The sequence below is a fragment of the Hyperolius riggenbachi genome, chromosome 11 (assembly GCF_040937935.1).
Source record: "Hyperolius riggenbachi isolate aHypRig1 chromosome 11, aHypRig1.pri, whole genome shotgun sequence".
Taxonomy (NCBI): domain Eukaryota; kingdom Metazoa; phylum Chordata; class Amphibia; order Anura; family Hyperoliidae; genus Hyperolius; species Hyperolius riggenbachi.
This window is the reverse complement of record NC_090656.1, coordinates 171,851,439-171,869,851: the sequence shown is the minus strand read 5'-3', so window position 1 is coordinate 171,869,851 and position 18,413 is coordinate 171,851,439. Positions and strand designations below refer to the sequence as shown.

General features: G+C 46.1%; 1 protein-coding gene across 6 annotated transcripts in view; it reads right to left on the bottom strand.

Annotated features, from left to right (window-relative positions):
- Positions 1 to 1,687: 1,687 nt before the first annotated feature.
- The window catches only part of LOC137539254 (cytochrome P450 2D17-like), a 130,846-nt gene continuing 114,120 nt past the window's right edge, over positions 1,688 to 18,413 (bottom strand). For all 6 annotated transcript variants that reach the window (XM_068261811.1, XM_068261808.1, XM_068261810.1 and 3 more), the window contains 3 exons: positions 17,858 to 18,045; positions 6,448 to 6,589; positions 1,688 to 1,914 (listed from right to left, as the gene is read on the bottom strand). In XM_068261811.1, coding sequence (XP_068117912.1) covers positions 1,721 to 1,914; positions 6,448 to 6,589; positions 17,858 to 18,045 — 524 coding nt within the window. In that variant the 3' untranslated portion in view covers positions 1,688 to 1,720. The remainder of the gene's footprint in view (positions 1,915 to 6,447; positions 6,590 to 17,857; positions 18,046 to 18,413) is intronic.

Genomic DNA, 18,413 nt, shown 5'->3' with positions numbered 1-18,413 from the left:
GCAAATGCGCTGCATGCAGCGTTTCGAGGGCGATTGCGCTGTGATTCTCATTCTATTGAATGGCAATCACAAGCACAAATCACACTGAATCGCAAGATTTGGGCCGCAAATCGCGGAGCCGAACGGGATCGCCGGCTAGCAGCGTTCCAAGCGCTGAGGTTTGAACTAGCCCTTTCCAAACAGTACTGACTCAACCAGCAAATTTAAACTCTTACTACTTCGCCACAGAAAACATTTTCTACCTGCAGTAAAGCTGACATCTTCCTTCCAATGTCAGCTCTGTGTAACGCAGGTTAACAAGATCTACCCATTTTTTTAGAAAATGTTTACTCTTTGCATAGTGATTTCAGCTTATCTGAAGTAACTACTGTATAAAGCCCCGTAGAGATACTAGTGTTTTAATAACAGAAACATCATCAAAAGAAACAATCGTTTATGATAGTTCTGGCCAATAGTCTGACAGCAGTCTGTGACAGTTCATGCATGCTCAGGATGGCTGAGTTGCATGTACTGATGTACTGTTATATGGAGGCGGAAGGGGGCTGAGTAGTAGAGCAACTATCACATAACCAGATGCTAGGTGTGTATTTTGATGGACATGGAAGATGCAGAGAAGGAATAAAGTAAAATGGGGCTCTTGGAGGGATAGCAGCTTTGGCTCCCTCTACGTTCCTCCTTGCTTCTTTAGTAAGATGAGATAGGGAATGGGGGTCAAAAAATGTGCCAGCCAGGCCCCTGTTGCCTCTGGATGATTTGGCTCTGGGAAGATGAGGGCTGTCAAATGTCAATCAAATTCCACCCAACTTAATGTAATTTATTCATTTTTTTTTTTTTAGAGTTTTGCATTAACTCTGAATTATTTGCATCTCATTGACCATCCCTATTCACCAGTAAGTCTAAGCTATCAATGCCTGATAAAACAACTGCATATTGGTTAAAACTGACCAAAATGACTAGTCTGCAGAAGTGACTATCTGATCATTTTCATTAATTTATTCACTCTTTGGAAGTGAGTGTAAAATTAACCTGGGGGGGCACCCTGACAGACCACCCCCAAGAGACCTGACACCCTCCTTCCCTAAGGCGGCATTAGGGGACTCTTGATTGAGGCCACGTTCCCACCCTGCTCCTCTTAGTCTGCGGCTCTAAGCTGAAGGAAGCTTCATCATCACAGGGGTACCTCTCCTCTGTGACCCATTTTATTACGTAATAATGTGCCGGGTCATAGAAAGGGAGGTGGCCAGCAGGGATTAAGACAAGGAGCACGTAGCCACAGACTGACAGAAGAGCGCGCCCGCAGGAACAGGTACAATACTACTCTGCCGAAGACTCTGGTTAGGTGTGGGGGGGAGGGGGGTGCCCAAGTTGGCCACATATGTACCCTGCGTGTGTACCAAGCCTTATGATACATCCACAGCTTAGATTTTCCTTGGCCAAAATACTCTTTGTTTGTCTCCAAAAGAAATGTAAAGTGCGTACAAATGTTCCCCGAAGTCACTGGCCTCCCCTCCTCTGGGACGGATCTCTCTCAGAGACTCTGTATAGCAATCTTTGAAAAACAGCTGCAAAAGAAATGATTTTTAGAGATTGTTTTGGGCACCAGAACACTAATGTGTGTATCAGTTTACTTGATATGTACCAAACACAGCGTTAAGGAAATGGCATAATAATCTTTATTTTCCATTCTGCATCAGTATTATAATATCAGATCAGCCTGCTGTTAGGCAGTGAGGGATGTGCGTGGCACTAGCTTCATCTTGAAAGGCTTCGGAACCTGAGATATTCCAAACACTGCAGTCAGGTCTGGAGGAGACTTGGGATCCGGCCAATGAAATTCAAAGTGCGTCAGCATAGTGGTGAAAAAGAGAAACAACTCCATGCGGGCGAGATTCTCCCCAAGGCAAACCCGTGGACCTGAGAGAGAACAGAATCTTATTCTTATTTTGTATTTCTGGTTACAAAAATGAGACAACATTACTTTCAGTGTGGCCAGTTTGAAAGCCAATAAAAGCCAATAACCTATTACTTATTTATCTTGGATAATGAAGTTCAGCCTCTTGAGCCTCACTACACCTCAGTCCAAAAAAAAGACACCTTCACCTTCATAGCAAACACAGCTTTGAATGCAGGGCTTTAACTACAACTTACAATGCCCCTCAATCAAAGCCCCCCCCCCCCCCCCCACACTGGTCTTCCCCAGTAGGGCTAAATAGCAAATGCAGGCACAATAACTCCACTCTAAACAACACTTAAGCCACGCCCCTGGTCACGCCCCCACCACGCCTCTAGTCACGCATACGATAAAAATTTAACAAGAAAAATGTTGTTTTATAATTCAAACCACACTGGTCCTTTCTATCCTGGTTAATTTTCCTTCATAGTAAAATTAGTAATATATCAATTTAAAACATGGGAATAAAGTTTAGAGTCAATGAAACACATTTTTAGTATAGAAATGTATATATTTATATAGAAAGAGGGACAAAGTCCTGAAAGAAGGACAAATGACGGTGAAAGAGGGACAGAGGGACAGGACTCCCAAAAAGGGACTGTTCCTTTCGAAAAAGGGACAGTTGGGAGCTATGAGTACACCCACCATTCCCCATATCGAGCGCTGGCACCATTCCGACCCCCACAATACAAGTGTGGCAACCGATCCCCCATAATGTGCTACCCACCATTGCTCCTGCCACCATGGACGTAGCAATCACCCCTGCGACCTCTGCCATTCCAGGGGGGCCCAGAGGCTTTGGGGGGCCTTTCTCCTCCTTCTCCCAACCACTAGTGCAGCCAATTAGCAAAAAACCCTCCCTGCTTGTTTACAAAAACCGTGTGCAGTAGCATGTGTACTTTTTCCTGCTTCCAGATGCTGCTGCTTAACAGCAGAACACTCTCTGCTGCCATTCGCTGACTCCAATCACGTAACCTGCATGGGGTTCAGGGATCAAAGGGGCCTTATGCTACCATTTTTGCAGGGGGGGCCCAGTTAAGTCTAGTTATGCTCCTGGTAGCCACCACTTAACCCCCCCCCCCTCCTTTCCCATAACATCTGCAGCCACCCACTATATTCAAAAAGTTCCAAAAAGTAGGTGAAAAAGTACTAAAAAAATAATTATATTATTATATTGGTGTGAAGGTGTGAAATATCACCTAGGACAGTGATCTGCAAACTTGGCTCTCCAGCTAAAATTAATTGATTAAGGGCCCATGTGCTACCACCATCACCATTAAAGGATACTTGAGGTGAAAATAAACTAATGAAATAAACAATTGTATCTATCCTCCTTCTCCTAAAAATGACTTTTTAAGATAGTCCACAGTTTTAATTTATATTAAATTTACTTTTTACATTCTTAATATTTTATTGTTTTTGCTCAATGACACATTCATTAAAGTATGCCAGAGCTAAAATCTATGAACAATTGTCCCCTTTTATCTCTTTCCTGCATTTAGAAGCCATTTTCAGCTAAAGGGGCCCATACACCTAACAATTTTCCCGCCGATATACAGCAGATTCGATCACTGTAATCGAAACTGCTGTGAAATCGTTGCACAAAGGCAAATGACTGATTTCCGTCTGAAATCAATCGTTCCCGTCGATTCCCGTCGAGCCGTCCGCGCGGAAGATTTTGCTTGACGCCGACGGGTCGGGAGTGCGTTGATAGCGGCGTTCGAATGCCCGACGACCGACGCAATACAGCGGCAATACATTACCTGCTCCGGTCGGCGCAAGTCCCCACTGTCACCGCTGCTCCGTCTCCGTGCTTGGCTCCGAGTCCAGCAGGCTTCACTTCTTCCTGTCCCGGCAGGAAGTTTAAACAGTAGAGAGCCCTCTACTGTTTAAACGTCCCCCGGCAGGAAGAAAAGTGAAGCTGGAGGAGCCCAGACCGGAGAAGAAGACAGCGGAGACTGGGGGACTGGCGCCGGCCGAAGCAGGTAATGTATAGCTGGTGGGGGGCGGAGGTGGCAGCGGCAGCTACACAGATGGTGAATCGATTTCATGCTGAAATCGATTCACAATCTGTTTTCAGTAAAGGCAGCCATACGATCCCTCTCTGATCAGATTCGATCAGAGAGGGATCTATCTGTTGGTCGAATCTGATGGCAAATCGACCAGTGTATGGCCACCTTAAGAAAGTTTTTTATAATTGTTATTTCTTATCATTGAGGGTCACACTGTAGTCTGACCCAGTCCTGAACTGCCACTTACATACCTGATGTTTAACTCTTTCGGGCAGAGGAAGAAAAAAAAGGAACACAGCATAGTGATTTGTGTGCTAGCTGCTAGGCACTGTACATACACATACAATTGTTTATCTCAGCGGTTTATTTTCAGTTAATACTGTGAATCCATGATCAGTAAACCAGGCTCCACTGAAAGTACTAATGTGCAAATGGTTAAATTATTTTTTTTACATCAAACTTGAGCGCGCAGCAGTAAAAAAAAACAAGCAAAAGCCTTAACCTTTCAAAACTAAAAAAAGTATTTTACATTGGCAGTTCACTTATTATATTGCAAAGACTGAAGAGTGTGCCATCTATAGATTTTTCTGCCAGGTGTTAGAAGTAATTCTACATCACCAATATTTAACATATGATCCTGATATTGAATTATGCACCTTATTTGCCCTGATTTATTTCGGCTATCCGGGCCTGAAAAGCCTAAAGTGTTTTAAACTCCGGATCTCTTCTTTGCTCTAAAAGTTTAAATGCTTTAAAAGCTTAGATCTGAAATGGGAAGCTAATGCTGGGAACAAGCAATGCAATTTCCTGTCCGATTGAGGGGTAATCTGATGGGAAGTTGTATCATGCGTACATGTCCAAACTGCTCCCGATCAACAAAGGGATCGATTTCTCCAATTATAACTTTGTAAAATCGATCCCTTTATCGATCAGAAACAGATTGGACAGGTTGGAAATAATCGTCTGATTCCCATCGATTGGACCAGAAGTTGCATCGTGTGTTCCCAGCATTGGATCCGAGGTGATTACATTATCCTGTTTATGTTTCCTTATCAGCCACAATTAGTAAACATTCCTGGCAGTGCTTCAGATAGCAAGGTTAGCAGAAGGTAACAACACCAGAAACAGGAAAGAAAACTTACTAGAAACATTATAAAATATAAATACAGCAGCTTTGTAATAAAAACTGCAGCTTTCAGAGCAGATAAATTGTACTTTGGGAACTTATAATTTGTAAATGGACAATAATACTTATGCACAAAAGCAAATATTGTATGATAACTGTATGAGTAATAAAAAGCAGGAAAACACGTTTTTATTGAATACTATGTCAGAGTTTAAATCCGCTTTAAGTAATCCTGCAATTCTGGAGTTCGAATGAAAAACAAACCTGTTGTGACATGACAAAGTTTGGCAACCTTCAACTGGGACATTATATAGGAGAGAACAGAGGCGCCAAAAGGATAAAAGGGGTTTTAAAGGAGCTTAAAAGCCAAAAATGTGGTAATTAGAGGAGGCAGTGGTGGACTTACCTCCTCCAAGCAGACACAACACGACTGTACATTCAGTCTATTTATTAACGAACTCCAGCATCTAGCATCTAGCAAAACAGAGGTGCCGAGTGTTGTTTGTTTTGCTAGATGCTGTAACTCCTTTTTCTATTGCCTGAGGAAGCGGGCACTGACCCGTGAAACGCGTTGCTTTGTTTTATCTGGAGTTCGTTAATAAATAGACTGAATGTACAGTCGTGTTGTGTCTGCTTGGAGGGGGTAAGTCCACCACTGCCTCCTCTAATTACCAAATTTTTGGCTTTTAAGCTCCTTTAAAACCCCTTTTATCCTTTTGGCGCCTCTGTTCTCTCCTATATAATATTGTATCCACCCTGTGTGGAGGGTTGCGACCCTTTTCTACTATCTACAGAGAGCGACTTCTTATTGCTGAGTGGGGTCAGGATAATCTCCCCTCCTGCCTTTACAGTGGTTGCCTATTGGTGACCCATGCTTGTGAGTATAACAACTATTACTCTTTGTCATTTTCTCCTTTGTCAATACATACTACACTATTGGGGCTCTTGGTGTTCCTCTGTTTCTCGTTTTCAACTGGGACATATTAGACAATGGTGAGGATTGCTGGTCATCTGATTTATGCTTCCTGCACTGAGATTTTTTTTTAAAGATCTACAACTGTAGCCTGAATTTATTAAACGTAAATTATTGTTGGTAATGCATTAATGTTATTGCAGTCCCTGATCATTTATCTAACCTTACAGTAACTCCTGATATGACCCAGGTAAGGGTTGCAAATGGTTACCACCTGGCAGAAGTCAGTTTAAGAATCATCTAGCCCAGGTTTGCTGAATTACTTATGTTCTCCAGCTCAAGAGATCCTTATAAAAGCAACCCTATTTTGCCAATGTCATTAAACTTCTTGCAAACATATTATGCGTTACCTATAACAAAAACTGGACTAGTGTGACAGTATTACCTGCAGAGAAGGGCATGAAAGATTCCACTTTCACCACGTCTCCATCTTTATTGAAAAAGTTTTCTGGATTAAACTGATGTGGATATTTCCAGTGACGCTCATCATAATGCGCAGATGACAGATCTGTGATGATGATTGTGCCCTGGAGACAGGAAAAAAAGCTTCAGAAGGAAAATCTGCATACGTACAAAAAGGGCGTTGGGAAAAAAGGGCGCAGGGTGTAAACGATAATATTGTTTTGTATTTAGTGTACAAATAATGTTTTACAAATCTATAAATCATTAAATAACGTGTATGAAATTGGCAATAGATAAAACGTTAATCTTCTCTGTTTCAAAAGTGAAACTTATAATTACGTTTGTTTAAAAAAGATAATATATGTTTAATCGTTATAATTGTATATTATTGTGATTAACCTTCATTTATCGTTTCTTCTTATAATAAAATCTGAAAACATTGTTTATAACAATGATATAAATATAACTATGTTCGTAATAAGTGCTGTAAAACATTAGTAAGTATTACTAAAATTTTAGTAAAACTATACCTAACCCTGCTCTCACACAGAACCCTCCCTGTACCTATCCATAACCCCTAGACCCCCCTGATGGTGCCTAAACCTAAGACCCCCTGGGGATGCCTAAACCTAAAACCCCCCTGGTGGTGCCTTAACCAAAGACCCCCCGGTGGCGCCTAAACCTAAGACCCCCCTAGTGGTGCCTAAACCCAAGACCCCCCTGGTGGCGCCTAAACCTAAGACCCCCCTGGTGGTGCCTAAACCTAAGACCCCCCTGGTGGCGCCTAAACCTAAGACCCCCCTAGTGGTGCCTAAACCTAAGACCCCCCTGGTGGTGCCTAAACCTAACCGAGTACGTACAAAAAGGGCGCCCGGACAAAAAGGGCGCGGGGTGTAAACGCTAATTAATAATTAATCATTAATAGCGTTTATAAAAATAGTGTGCTATATTTTATTTACAAATAATGTTTTACAAAATTATAAATCATTAAATAATGTTTATGAAATCGGCAATTGTGAAAACGTTAATCTTCCCTGTTTCAAAAGTGAAACTTATAATTACGTTTATTAAAAAAACGATAATATATGTTTAACCACTTGCCGACCGCGCACTCATACCGCGCGTTGGCAAAGTGGCAGCTGCAGGACCAGCGACGCAGTATTGCGTCGCCAGCTGCAGGCTGATTAATCAGGAAGCAGCCCCTCGGGCGAGCGGCTGCTTCCTGTCAATTCACGGCGGGGGGCTCCGTGAATAGCCTGCGGGCCGCCGATGGCGGCTCGCAGGCTAAATGTAAACACAAGCGGAAATAATCCGCTTTGTTTACATTTGTACGGCGCTGCTGCGCAGCAGCGCCGTAAGGCAGATCGGCGATCCCCGGCCAATCAGCGGCCGGGGATCGCCGCCATGTGACAGGGGACGTCCCGTCACTGGCTGCACAGGACGGATAGCGTCCTGTGCAGCCCTGATCTCCGGGGGGGGGGGGGGGGGAGCAGGTAGGAGAGGGAGGGGGGAATTTCGCCGCGGAGGGGGGCTTTGAGCTGCCCCCCCCGCCAGCCACATGCAGGCATGAGAGATCGGACCCCCCCAGCACATCATCCCCCTAGTGGGGAAAAAAGGGGGGTGATCTGATCTCTCTGCCTGCTACATGATCTGTGCTGGGGGCTGCAGAGCCCACCCAGCACAGATCACTCAGCACAGCGCTGGTCCTTAAGGGGGGGTAAAGGGTGGGTCCTCAAGTGGTTAATTGTTATAATTATATATTATTGTGAAAAACCTTCATTTATGGTTTGTTCTTATAATAAAATCTGAAAATATTCTTTATAACGATGATATAAATATAACTACGTTCGTAATAAGTGTTCGTAATAAGTGTTGTAAAACATTAGTAAGTATTACTAAAATTTTACTAAAAGTATACCTAAGCCTACTCTCACACAGAACCCTCCCTGTACCTATCCCTAACCCCTAGACCCCCCTGGTGGTGCCTAAACCTAAGACCCCCCTGCCCTGGTGGTGCCTAACCCTAAGACCCCCCTGGTGGTGCCTACTGCCTAACCCTAACCACCCCCCTGGTGTTTTATATTGTACTGTAACTATACTTAACCCTACTCTCACAGAACCCTCCCTATACCTATCCCTAACCCCTAGACCCCCCCTGGTGGTGCCTAAACCTAAGAACCCCCTGGTGGTGCCTATACCTAAGACCCCCCTGGTGGTGCCTAAACCTAAGACCCCCCTGGTGGTGCCTAAACCTAAGACCCCCCCTGGTGGTGCCTAACCCTAAAACCCCCCTGGTGGTGCCTAAACCTAAGACCCCCTTTACTGATCGCTTTATTATGTGGATAATAATGTTTTACTAATTGTGGCTGCAAAAAATATATTGCAATTTACGTTACGTACTGATCGCTTTATTTTGTGAATAATAATGTTTTACAAACAGTAAGGGATAAAACTTTAAATAATGTTTTAATTAGTTAAATAAGATAAATATGTTTAGTATTTTTATAAACGTTATTCGGCACGGGTGCATTTTATAAACGTAAATCACCACAAGCACAGTTATAAATCATTAAAAATCTCCGGGCGCCGTTTGTAAACGTTATTTATCTCCGGCGCCCTTTTTTCCTGCTCGGCGCCCATTAAACGTTATTTATTATGAGAGTGAATGGCGGCGCCCTTTTTGTCCACTAGCTGCCTGCGCCCTTTTTTCCCGCTTCCACCTAACCACCCCCCTTAGGAACGCTTTATTATGTGGATAATAATGTTTTACACATAGTGACTGTAAAAAATATATTGCAATTTAAAGTTACGTACTGATCGTTTTATTTTGTGAATAATAATGTTTTACAAACAGTAAGGGATAAAATGTTAAATAATGTTTTAGTTAAATAGGTTAAATACATTTAGTAATTTTATAAACTTATTCGTCACGGGTGCATTTTCTAAATGTAAATCATTACAGGCACAGTTATAAAACATTAAAAATCTCCGGGCGCCGTTTGTAAAACGTTATTTATCTCCGGCGCCCTTTTTTCCTGTTCGGCGCCCATTAAAAACTATATTTATTATGGGAGTGAATGGCGGCACCCTTTTTGTCCATTAGCTGCCTGCGCCCTTTTTTCCCAGCCCCGAAAAATCTCTGTGTGATAGGGCTATTATAAACTTCAGGTCTATGTTCTATTAGTAAAATAGCATCTTCAAATTCTACATATAATTCAACTTGGACAAGAAATATTAACGATCACTAGAGATTTACAGACCGTAAGGTTCTTTCACACTGTGTGCATTCAGAGCTATTGCGTTACATGAGGGCATATTAATACTAGTGATCATGTAGGGCAATTCATTTTAAGAATGCAATGTAAAACACGTTTGCCTAATGTGAGTGCTGTCCATTCATTGCTAATGTAGGGAGTCAGTGCTGCAGCACAGGTGACTGAACTCTGTGATATAAACCATGGTCATCTTACATAGTGAGGTTGTTGTTAACAAAACGTAAATAAAGTGAGGTGATATATTACGTTTTATACACATGCTAATTGGAACACTGCCAAGGCAGCCTTTCATCTCAGCTGAGCATCTAGCATGTGTAAAGGGGTTCTATGGGATGCTTAGAGATCTGGTATGCTGCACATGGACATAGAAGCTTTAGAGGGAAAGTGAGGGGGATGTCTGCCCCTTCTGCAGAGTCCCATCATGTACATGGAGAAAATCAGATAATTACCTATCAAGAGGGAAGCCACTGTGTAACTGTGTGTTGTGTAGTTCTGAAACAAGCTCAGCAAAAGCAATAGAAATCACCATCCAGTATGTATAAGAACAGCTTTTAATGCTCAAGCAGATTAATTTAATGTACTAGGCTATCTAAGATGGCGCCTGAGTAGGACGCCTCGGCACACAGGGCTCCGGCTCTTCTGGCTCTTTCCTCCCTTTCCCTTGGTGGCTCACCTGCGCCGGGAGGTCAGAGATGTCCCCCCTGCTCTCCTCATCCTGGGGAGTTTGGGCACGCTGTGCTCCGGAACCTGGATCACCAGGACCATCGATGCAGCCATTCCTCACTCGGCTGGATGCATGGACAGCACATGGGGCCGCTCCATCGCCGGAGGTCAGACGCTAGTGCAGCCGCTCTGAGTTGTCGCTGCTGCCGGGGAACAGGCCGCCTCGCCCCACTGCCAGCCGGGGCACGTTGCGGCTCTTCCAACACTCATGTGTCCACACGTGGGTGGCCACACCGCCGCTGCCGGGGGAACCAAGAGACGCCGCCCGCTTTTTGAGGGGATGGGGACTGTGCTGCACCGCCGCGGATCCAGTCCTGCTCCAGTCGGAGCCTGTGCGCTCTGCGACGGGGGGAGATGCTGCTGCGGATGGAGGGAGCTGGGACGTTCTCCGGGTCTGCCTTGCTGCTTGCTGCGGGGCCTCTGCCCATCCCCACCGACGCTGGTCCGCTCTCCCGGGCCCAGGGGTGACCTCCGGGCACTGCTGGCCGCTCCAACACCCGCCGCTCGGCCACCCACGTGGAGGAGATCCCCAGCGCGAGAGTGGCTCTGCTGGCCACTCCAGAGGCAGCCTCCGCCGACTCCAGCCTGGTAAGCCACCCACGTGGAGGAGCTCCTCTCCTCTGAGCTCTCCCGCAGGCCAGACCTCCCTTGATGAGGCCACTGCCAAGAAGATCTCCCCCACATCCAGCCCTCAACTTCCGCCCATATCTGATCACCCCACCAGGTCCCCTCTGCCTGCAACCATCATCGAATGGACTCTGGAACTGACCAGCCAGACTGAGCACCAAGCCAGGACTATGCTAAGCGTGGCCCCTCTCAGTGATCCCCTCAGTTCGGCTGGGAGCACTGACTATCGGACTGTACACAATCTGCAGTCCTAAAGGGGACTCTGTCTCTCTCCTCTTTTTAGCTATCCATTCTCTCTCGCTTTTTCTATCTACTCCTTTTCCTTTACACTCTTTACTTTACACAGCTCTCTCAGCTCTCTCAGTTGCTTTCTCAGTTTCTTTCTCACTACTTTCTTTCTCTCTACTTTCGTGGACAAATCGGTGCACCTGTCTTGTTGGGAGCGTGTCGCTGTGTAGCGTCCAGTGCCGAAAATGGCAGCGCTCATATCAGCTCTCAGGCTGCTCCTCCAGTCCCACTCTTTTCTGTCCCTGCTATCAATGTATGCTTTGCTATGTTTGTATTTACGTTAAATGTACGTGTATGCTGTAATGCTCTGTTTGCTTTTTATTTTTGCTTTTATATTTTATACGGATGACCCATGCTTGACTGCATGTGATGCTGCACTCTGCTTAATTGTACACACAAGCTGTAATGTTTTTTTTGTCCTATGTATGCTTGTCCTATGTATGTGCCATGCTTAACTGTATGCTATTTCTTGTCTCTTCACCAACGACCCTGTATGTGCCAAAACCAATTCCGGGTACAATCCACCGGTTGTACTTGGCGATAATAAATTCTGATTCTGATTCTAGTAGCAATTTGCACAATCATTGCAGAGCTAAATTACCAATTGTATGAGCTGGTAAACTATGTACATTGCACTAGCATGTAGCAAGTAATTTTCACATCTTTACAGTTAAATCAGGTAATCAGTATGCACCACATCGTCCCCACTCATGTCTACAGCAATGTGATATGGTGGTAACGCATACCGCATATTCTTGAGTATAAGCTGACTTTTTAGTGATCAAACAAAAATGGTCCTGAAGTGGGGATTTCGGCTTATAGTCAAGTCACCTCGAGTACCCCTACCATATGAATATTGGAGATGGCTGTCCCCCAAGTGCCTTTTACAGAGCGAGTGTCTCTCTCCACCATAAGCAAAGTGGAGGAGGCGGACTGTAGTGTCATGTGTATCAGGCCCCTGCCACATGCTGGTATGCGAAGGTGATGGTTGTGATCTCCCGAGTGGCCCCCCGCATAAGCAGCGTAGTGGCGCCTCTCATTATGTGCGCCACTGCAGAGCATCATAGCGATGAGACTGTGACAAAGGTGGATGAGAAAGGTGTGCACCGCTGACCGGTGAGTGAAAGAAGCTCGCTCCACTGCGCACTACTCTGCTTATGCTGTGGGCCACTCGGGGGTCAAATCCATCACCTCCACATATGGATGGGCAAGTGGCGGGGGGCTGACACTCAAGACACTACAGACCACCTCCTCCACTCTGCTTAAGCCTGAGGTTACTCTGGGAGGCACAACCATCACCTCCGCATACTGGCATGTGGCAGGGGGCTGACACACATGACACTCCAGTCCACCTGCACCACTTATGACAGGGGCCACTTGCTTTGTGCACACCGTCAAGGTACTCGGAGGGGGGGGGGGGGGGGGTTCTGTTTAAAAAGAAAGTGCAGAAATAATGGCTTGGTTTCAGGATTAAGTAATAAAATAGCAATCAACTTAAACGATGGCTGTTTTCAGGAGGAAAAGTCAGAATGTTTTTGATTGCCACTTTCAGCAGAAACATGCTGAGTTTCAAACCTGCTGAGTCTCGGAATAGAAACTGAAAGTGATGTATGGATGTGCAGCTGCAAGGAGGGCATACAGCCAATCACTGCTATATTCCGCCTGCACCACCAGAAAGTTGTGATTTACTTACCTGGGGTTTTTTATAACCTCGGCAGTCTATCAGGTCGCTGCTGCATTTCCTACCCTCGTCTTATGCTCGGGTCAATAACTTTTCTTTGTTTTTTTAGGTAAAAGTTGGGGGTAGGCCTATACTCGGGTCAGCTTATATTCGAGTATATACAGTACGTACAGTACAGTATATAACTCCTAGTTTGTTTACACAAAATCATTACATGTATAATGTGGAAGATATCAGCATTATATAAATACACAATAAGTGACAATACAGTAATAGTTTATACAGAAAATATAATTACTCGCTAAATTGACCTCTACATTATGGTGACTTCAAGCTCCTTGCCTCAATCCTGGGACAGAATTGACCCATTTATGTATTTATTGTACATTTCAAAACGTTTTTGGACTGGTAGGAGGAGGAAACCTGTGGGTAGGTGCACCGCTTTCCATTCCAGATTAAATCAAATCTGGAAGCAAATTCTGCAGCGAGAAAAACATGGTTACTACTGGAGCATGGAGGAGAGTCAATAGGTTCAATTCAAATTACTTTTTTTCCTTAAGTTTTATGCTAAGAGATAATTTTTCATCTTCTGTTTAAAAATAACTCTTCAGCACTCAGCAACTAAAAAAGTACCAAAAATTAGGTGAAAAAGTACTGTCAAAATTATTTTCTTGCTTGGTTGCCTAAAAGCAGGGGCGTCACTAGCCCAATTTTAAGGGGCACGTGCCCCCAATCTGTCCTGGGGTGCCCTGGATCTCTTCCCCAGGGGTGCCCGGCACTGCCCACTGTCCCCTCCTGGCCGCCGCTGACCCCCCCCCCCCCCCCGGCTGTCCCCGCTCAGCGGCGACCAGATGGAGCGGGCGCTAGGTCCTAGCGTACACCGCTGATATGCAGAAGTGACATCACTTCCGCATATTCAGCGTCGGGTCGACCGCTGATCGAGGTCTGCTGGCTGCGAGGTGAGGGGGGGTCCCGATCAATAACTACCTAACGGGGGGGGGGGGGGGGGGGGGGGCGCCTGTCACTCACTATCTACCAGGGGTCCCTGTCACTCACTATCTACCGGGGGTCTCTGTCACTCACTATCTAAAGGGGGTCCCTGTCACTCACTATCTAAAGGGGGTCCCTGTCACTATCTAACGGGGGTCCCTGTCACTATCTAACGGGGGTCCCTGTCACTCACTATCTAACGGTGGTCCCTGTCACTCACTATCTAACGGGGGTCCCTGTCACTCACTATCTAAAGGGGGTCCCTGTCACTCACTATCTAAAGGAGTCCCTGTCACTATCCAAAGGGGGTCCCTGTCAGTCACTATCTAAAGGGGTTCCTGTCACTCACTATCTAAAGGGGGTCCCTGTCACTATCTAAAGGGGGTCCCTGTCACTCACTATCTAACGGGGGTCCCTGTCACTATCTAACGGGGGGCTCCTGTCACTCCCTATCTAACGGGGGTCCCTTTCACTCCCTATCTAACGGGGGTCCCTGTCACTCACTATCTAACGGGGGTCCCTGTCACTCACTAATGGGGTCCCTGTCACTCACTATCTACCGGGGGTCCCTGTCACTCACTATCTACCGGGGGTCCCTGTCACTCACTATCTACCAGGGGTCCCTGTCACTCACTATCTAAAGGGGGTCCCTGTCGCTATCTAACGGGGGGCGCCTGTCACTCCCTAACGGGGGTCCCTGTCACTCCCTATCTAATGGGGGTCCCTGTCACTCCCTATCTAACGGGGGTCCCTGTCACTCCCTATCTAACGGGGATCCCTGTCACTCACTATCTAATGGGATCCCTGTCACTCACTATCTAACGGGGGTCCCTGTCACTCACTATCTAATGGGGGTCCCTGTCACTCACTATCTACCGGGGTCCCTGTCACTCTCTATCTAAAAGGGGTCCCTGTCACTCACTATCTAACGGGGGTCCCTGTCACTCACTATCTACCGGGGTCCATGTCACTCACTATCTAAAGGGGGTCCCTGTCACTATCTAAAGGGGGTCCCTGTCACTCCCTATCTAAAGGGGGTCCCTGTCACTCCTTAATGGGGGTCCCTGTCACTCACTATTTAACGGGGGTCCCTGTCACTCACTATCTACCGGGAGTCCCTGTCACTCACTAACTGGGGTTCCTGTCACTCACTATCTAACCTGGGGGTCCCTGTCACTCGCTATCTAACCTGGTGGTCCCTGTCACTCACTAGCTAACGGGGGTCCCTGTCACTCACCAGCTAACGGGGGTCCCTATCACTCACTATCTAAAGGGAGTCCCTGTCACTATCTAAAGGGGGTCCCTGTCACTATCTAAAGGGGGTCCCTGTCACTCACTATCTAACGGGGGTCCCTGTCACTCCTTATCTAACGGGGGTCCCTGTCACTCCCTATCTAACGGGGGTCCCTGTCACTCCCTATCTAACGGGGGTCCCTGTCACTCACTAACTGGGGTTCCTGTCACTCACTATCCAACCTTGGGGTCCCTGTCACTCGCTATCTAACCTGGGGGTCCCTGTCACTCACTATCTAACCTGGGGGTCCTTGTCACTCACTATCTAACAGGGGTCCCTGTCACTCACTAGCTAACGGGGGACCCTGTCACTCACTAGCTAACGGTGGGTCCCTGTCACTCACTATCTAAAGGGGGTCCCTGTCACTATCTAAAGGGGGTCCCTGTCACTCACTATCTAACGAGGGTCCCTGTCACTCACTAACTGGAGGTCCCTGTCACTATCTAACCTGGGGGTCCTTGTCACTCACTATCTAACAGGGGTCCCTGTCACTCACTAGCTAACGGGGGACCCTGTCACTCACTAGCTAACGGGGGACCCTGTCACTCACTATCTAAAGGGGGTCCCTGTCACTATCTAAATGGGGTCCCTGTCACTATCTAAAGGGGGTCCCTGTCACTCACTATCTAACGGGGGTCCCTGTCACTCACTAACTGGAGGTCCCTGTCACTCACTATCTAACCTGGGGGTCCTTGTCACTCGCTATCTAACCTGGGGGTCCCTGTCACTCACTATCTAATGGGGTCCCTGTCACTCACTACCTAACCTGGGGGGCGCCTGTCACTCACTAGCTAACCTGGGGGTCCCTGTCACTCACTACCTAACCTGGGGGGCTACCATATTAAGGGGGCATTCTGCCTATTTATGTGAAATGCTGTCTATTTATGTGCCTCATGACTGCTGAATTTGTCTTGTTACATAGTTACATTGTTGGGGGCCTCATGATTTGTTGGAGGCCTCATGATTGCTGAATTTGTCTTGTTGGGGCCTCATGATTTGTTGGGGATCTCATGATTGCTGAATTTGTCTTGTTGGGGGCCTTACGATTGCCGAATTTGTCATGTTGGGGGCCTCACAATTGCTGAATTTGTCATGTTGGGTGCCTCACAATTGCTGAATTTGTGATGTTGGGGGCCTCACGACTGCTGAATTTGTCATGTCGGGGGCCTCACCATTGCTGAATTTGTCATGTCAGGGGCCTCACGATTGCTGAATTTGTCATGTCGGGGGCCTCACGATTGCTGAATTTGTCATGTCAGGGGCCTCACGATTGCTGAATTTGTCTTGTTGGGGCCCTCATGATTGCTGAATTTGTCTTGTTGGGGGTCACATGATTGCTAACTGCGAGACTATGGGGAAAGCTGAATCCTTATCATATGAGACAATAGCATTTAACCTACTTTTTTAGCTTTTTAAAACAGAAAATAAGACTGGGAGGTTCTAAAAAATCGAATACATTTTTCAGGAGTAGGATGGATGAAATTGTTTATCTTCACAGTTTATTTTCAACTTGGATTTTCCATAATGTTCATGTATGAGTTAAAACGTTTGTACAGTATTTAGTTTAAATTGCTGTTGCCACTTTGCGATAGATAAGTGACTTTTGGGTTGCAGTTTGGGCACTCGGCCTCCAAAAGGTTCGTCACCACTGTCCTAATCTAATGTCCCACCATTGCTAGGTTCACGTAAATTTGTCTCCTCCAGTTACCACACCTACATTCTGGTCCATGGCCCACCCATTTTTCAGTGCGTCGCAATAAGCGCGCCACACAACGTGATCCTCATATTTTTGGCACGCTAGCTGTAGTGTGCTGACTTCTGCTGCCTACAGTATGTACAGTAATACGCTGTTCTCTAGTGCCTGCACTATGTGCTGATCTACCTCCAGTGTGTACAGTGTAAGGTGTTACTCTGTGCCTTTACTGATTGTAAACCAGCTGTATTGTATTCTGATCCCTGCTACTTTCAGTATGTACAGTATTAGCTGTAAAGCCTGGTACACACATACAATTTTGATTAGCCAATTTTAGCTCTGTTCATCAAATTCATTGTCTGTTGGCCCACTTACTGCACGGGGGTGGTAAAATTGGTCAGTGATTGACCAATCAAAATTGTATGTGCATATACATCTTTGATCTATGCCTATACTGATTGTAAATTATCTAAATAAAGGACAGGGGGCTCCATCCAATATTTCGATGGGCAGGCCCGTTATCTGTAGCTTACACCGCTGCCAAGTTCATGTACATTTGGCCCCACCCATGACCACGCCCACTCACCTCATGGCCACGCCCATTTTTGCCGCTGCGCGCCGCATATACCTCCCCACCTAGTGCCCACAGGTGCCCCCGATCTCCAAGGACCCTAGAAATGCCCCTGCCTAAAAGGCATATTATTGATAAGTTGTGAAAATATCACTTGGGAGAAAAGGTGAATTGGATTGGGCCCAGACAAAAAATGTTCATTTTGCATTGCAGTGTGAACAGAACCTTAAACAATAAGACCCTTTGCTCACCTTTGGGATAGTGTATCCATTAAGCTGTACATCTTTAATTGGTGTGTGAGAGACTCCAAGTGGCACAACTGAAGAAAAACGCTGTATTTCCAGTAGAACAGCCTGTGTATACGGCATCCTCACTTGGTCCTCATAGTCAAGATGGTCTCTGTCTACACGAATGTTATCTATTTCTTCCCGACATTTCTCTGAAAGAAGTAAGCATATTATACTACCTAAAATATGGTTTAACTACTTCTGTACCATCGGTCTCAGGCCCCTTAAGGACCAGAGACTGTTGGTACCGCAAAACGGCGCTTACTGACGATTCACCACACAGACCCGTCACTCCCGCCAGTCACGCCGCTCTGTCCCCACCGCAGGTCCCTCTCTCTGCTGTCTCTATGATGAGGGAGGTCTGTGTGCCAGTCAGGAGCCGCTTTCATTGGATCCTGAAGCTGTCCATCAATGTAAGCCAATGGGATTGGCTCACAGTGATGACAGGGTCAGGAGCCAATTAAATCTGGTCCTGACCCGCTCACAGAGCTCTGCTGTCAATACTGACGGCAGTGCGAGT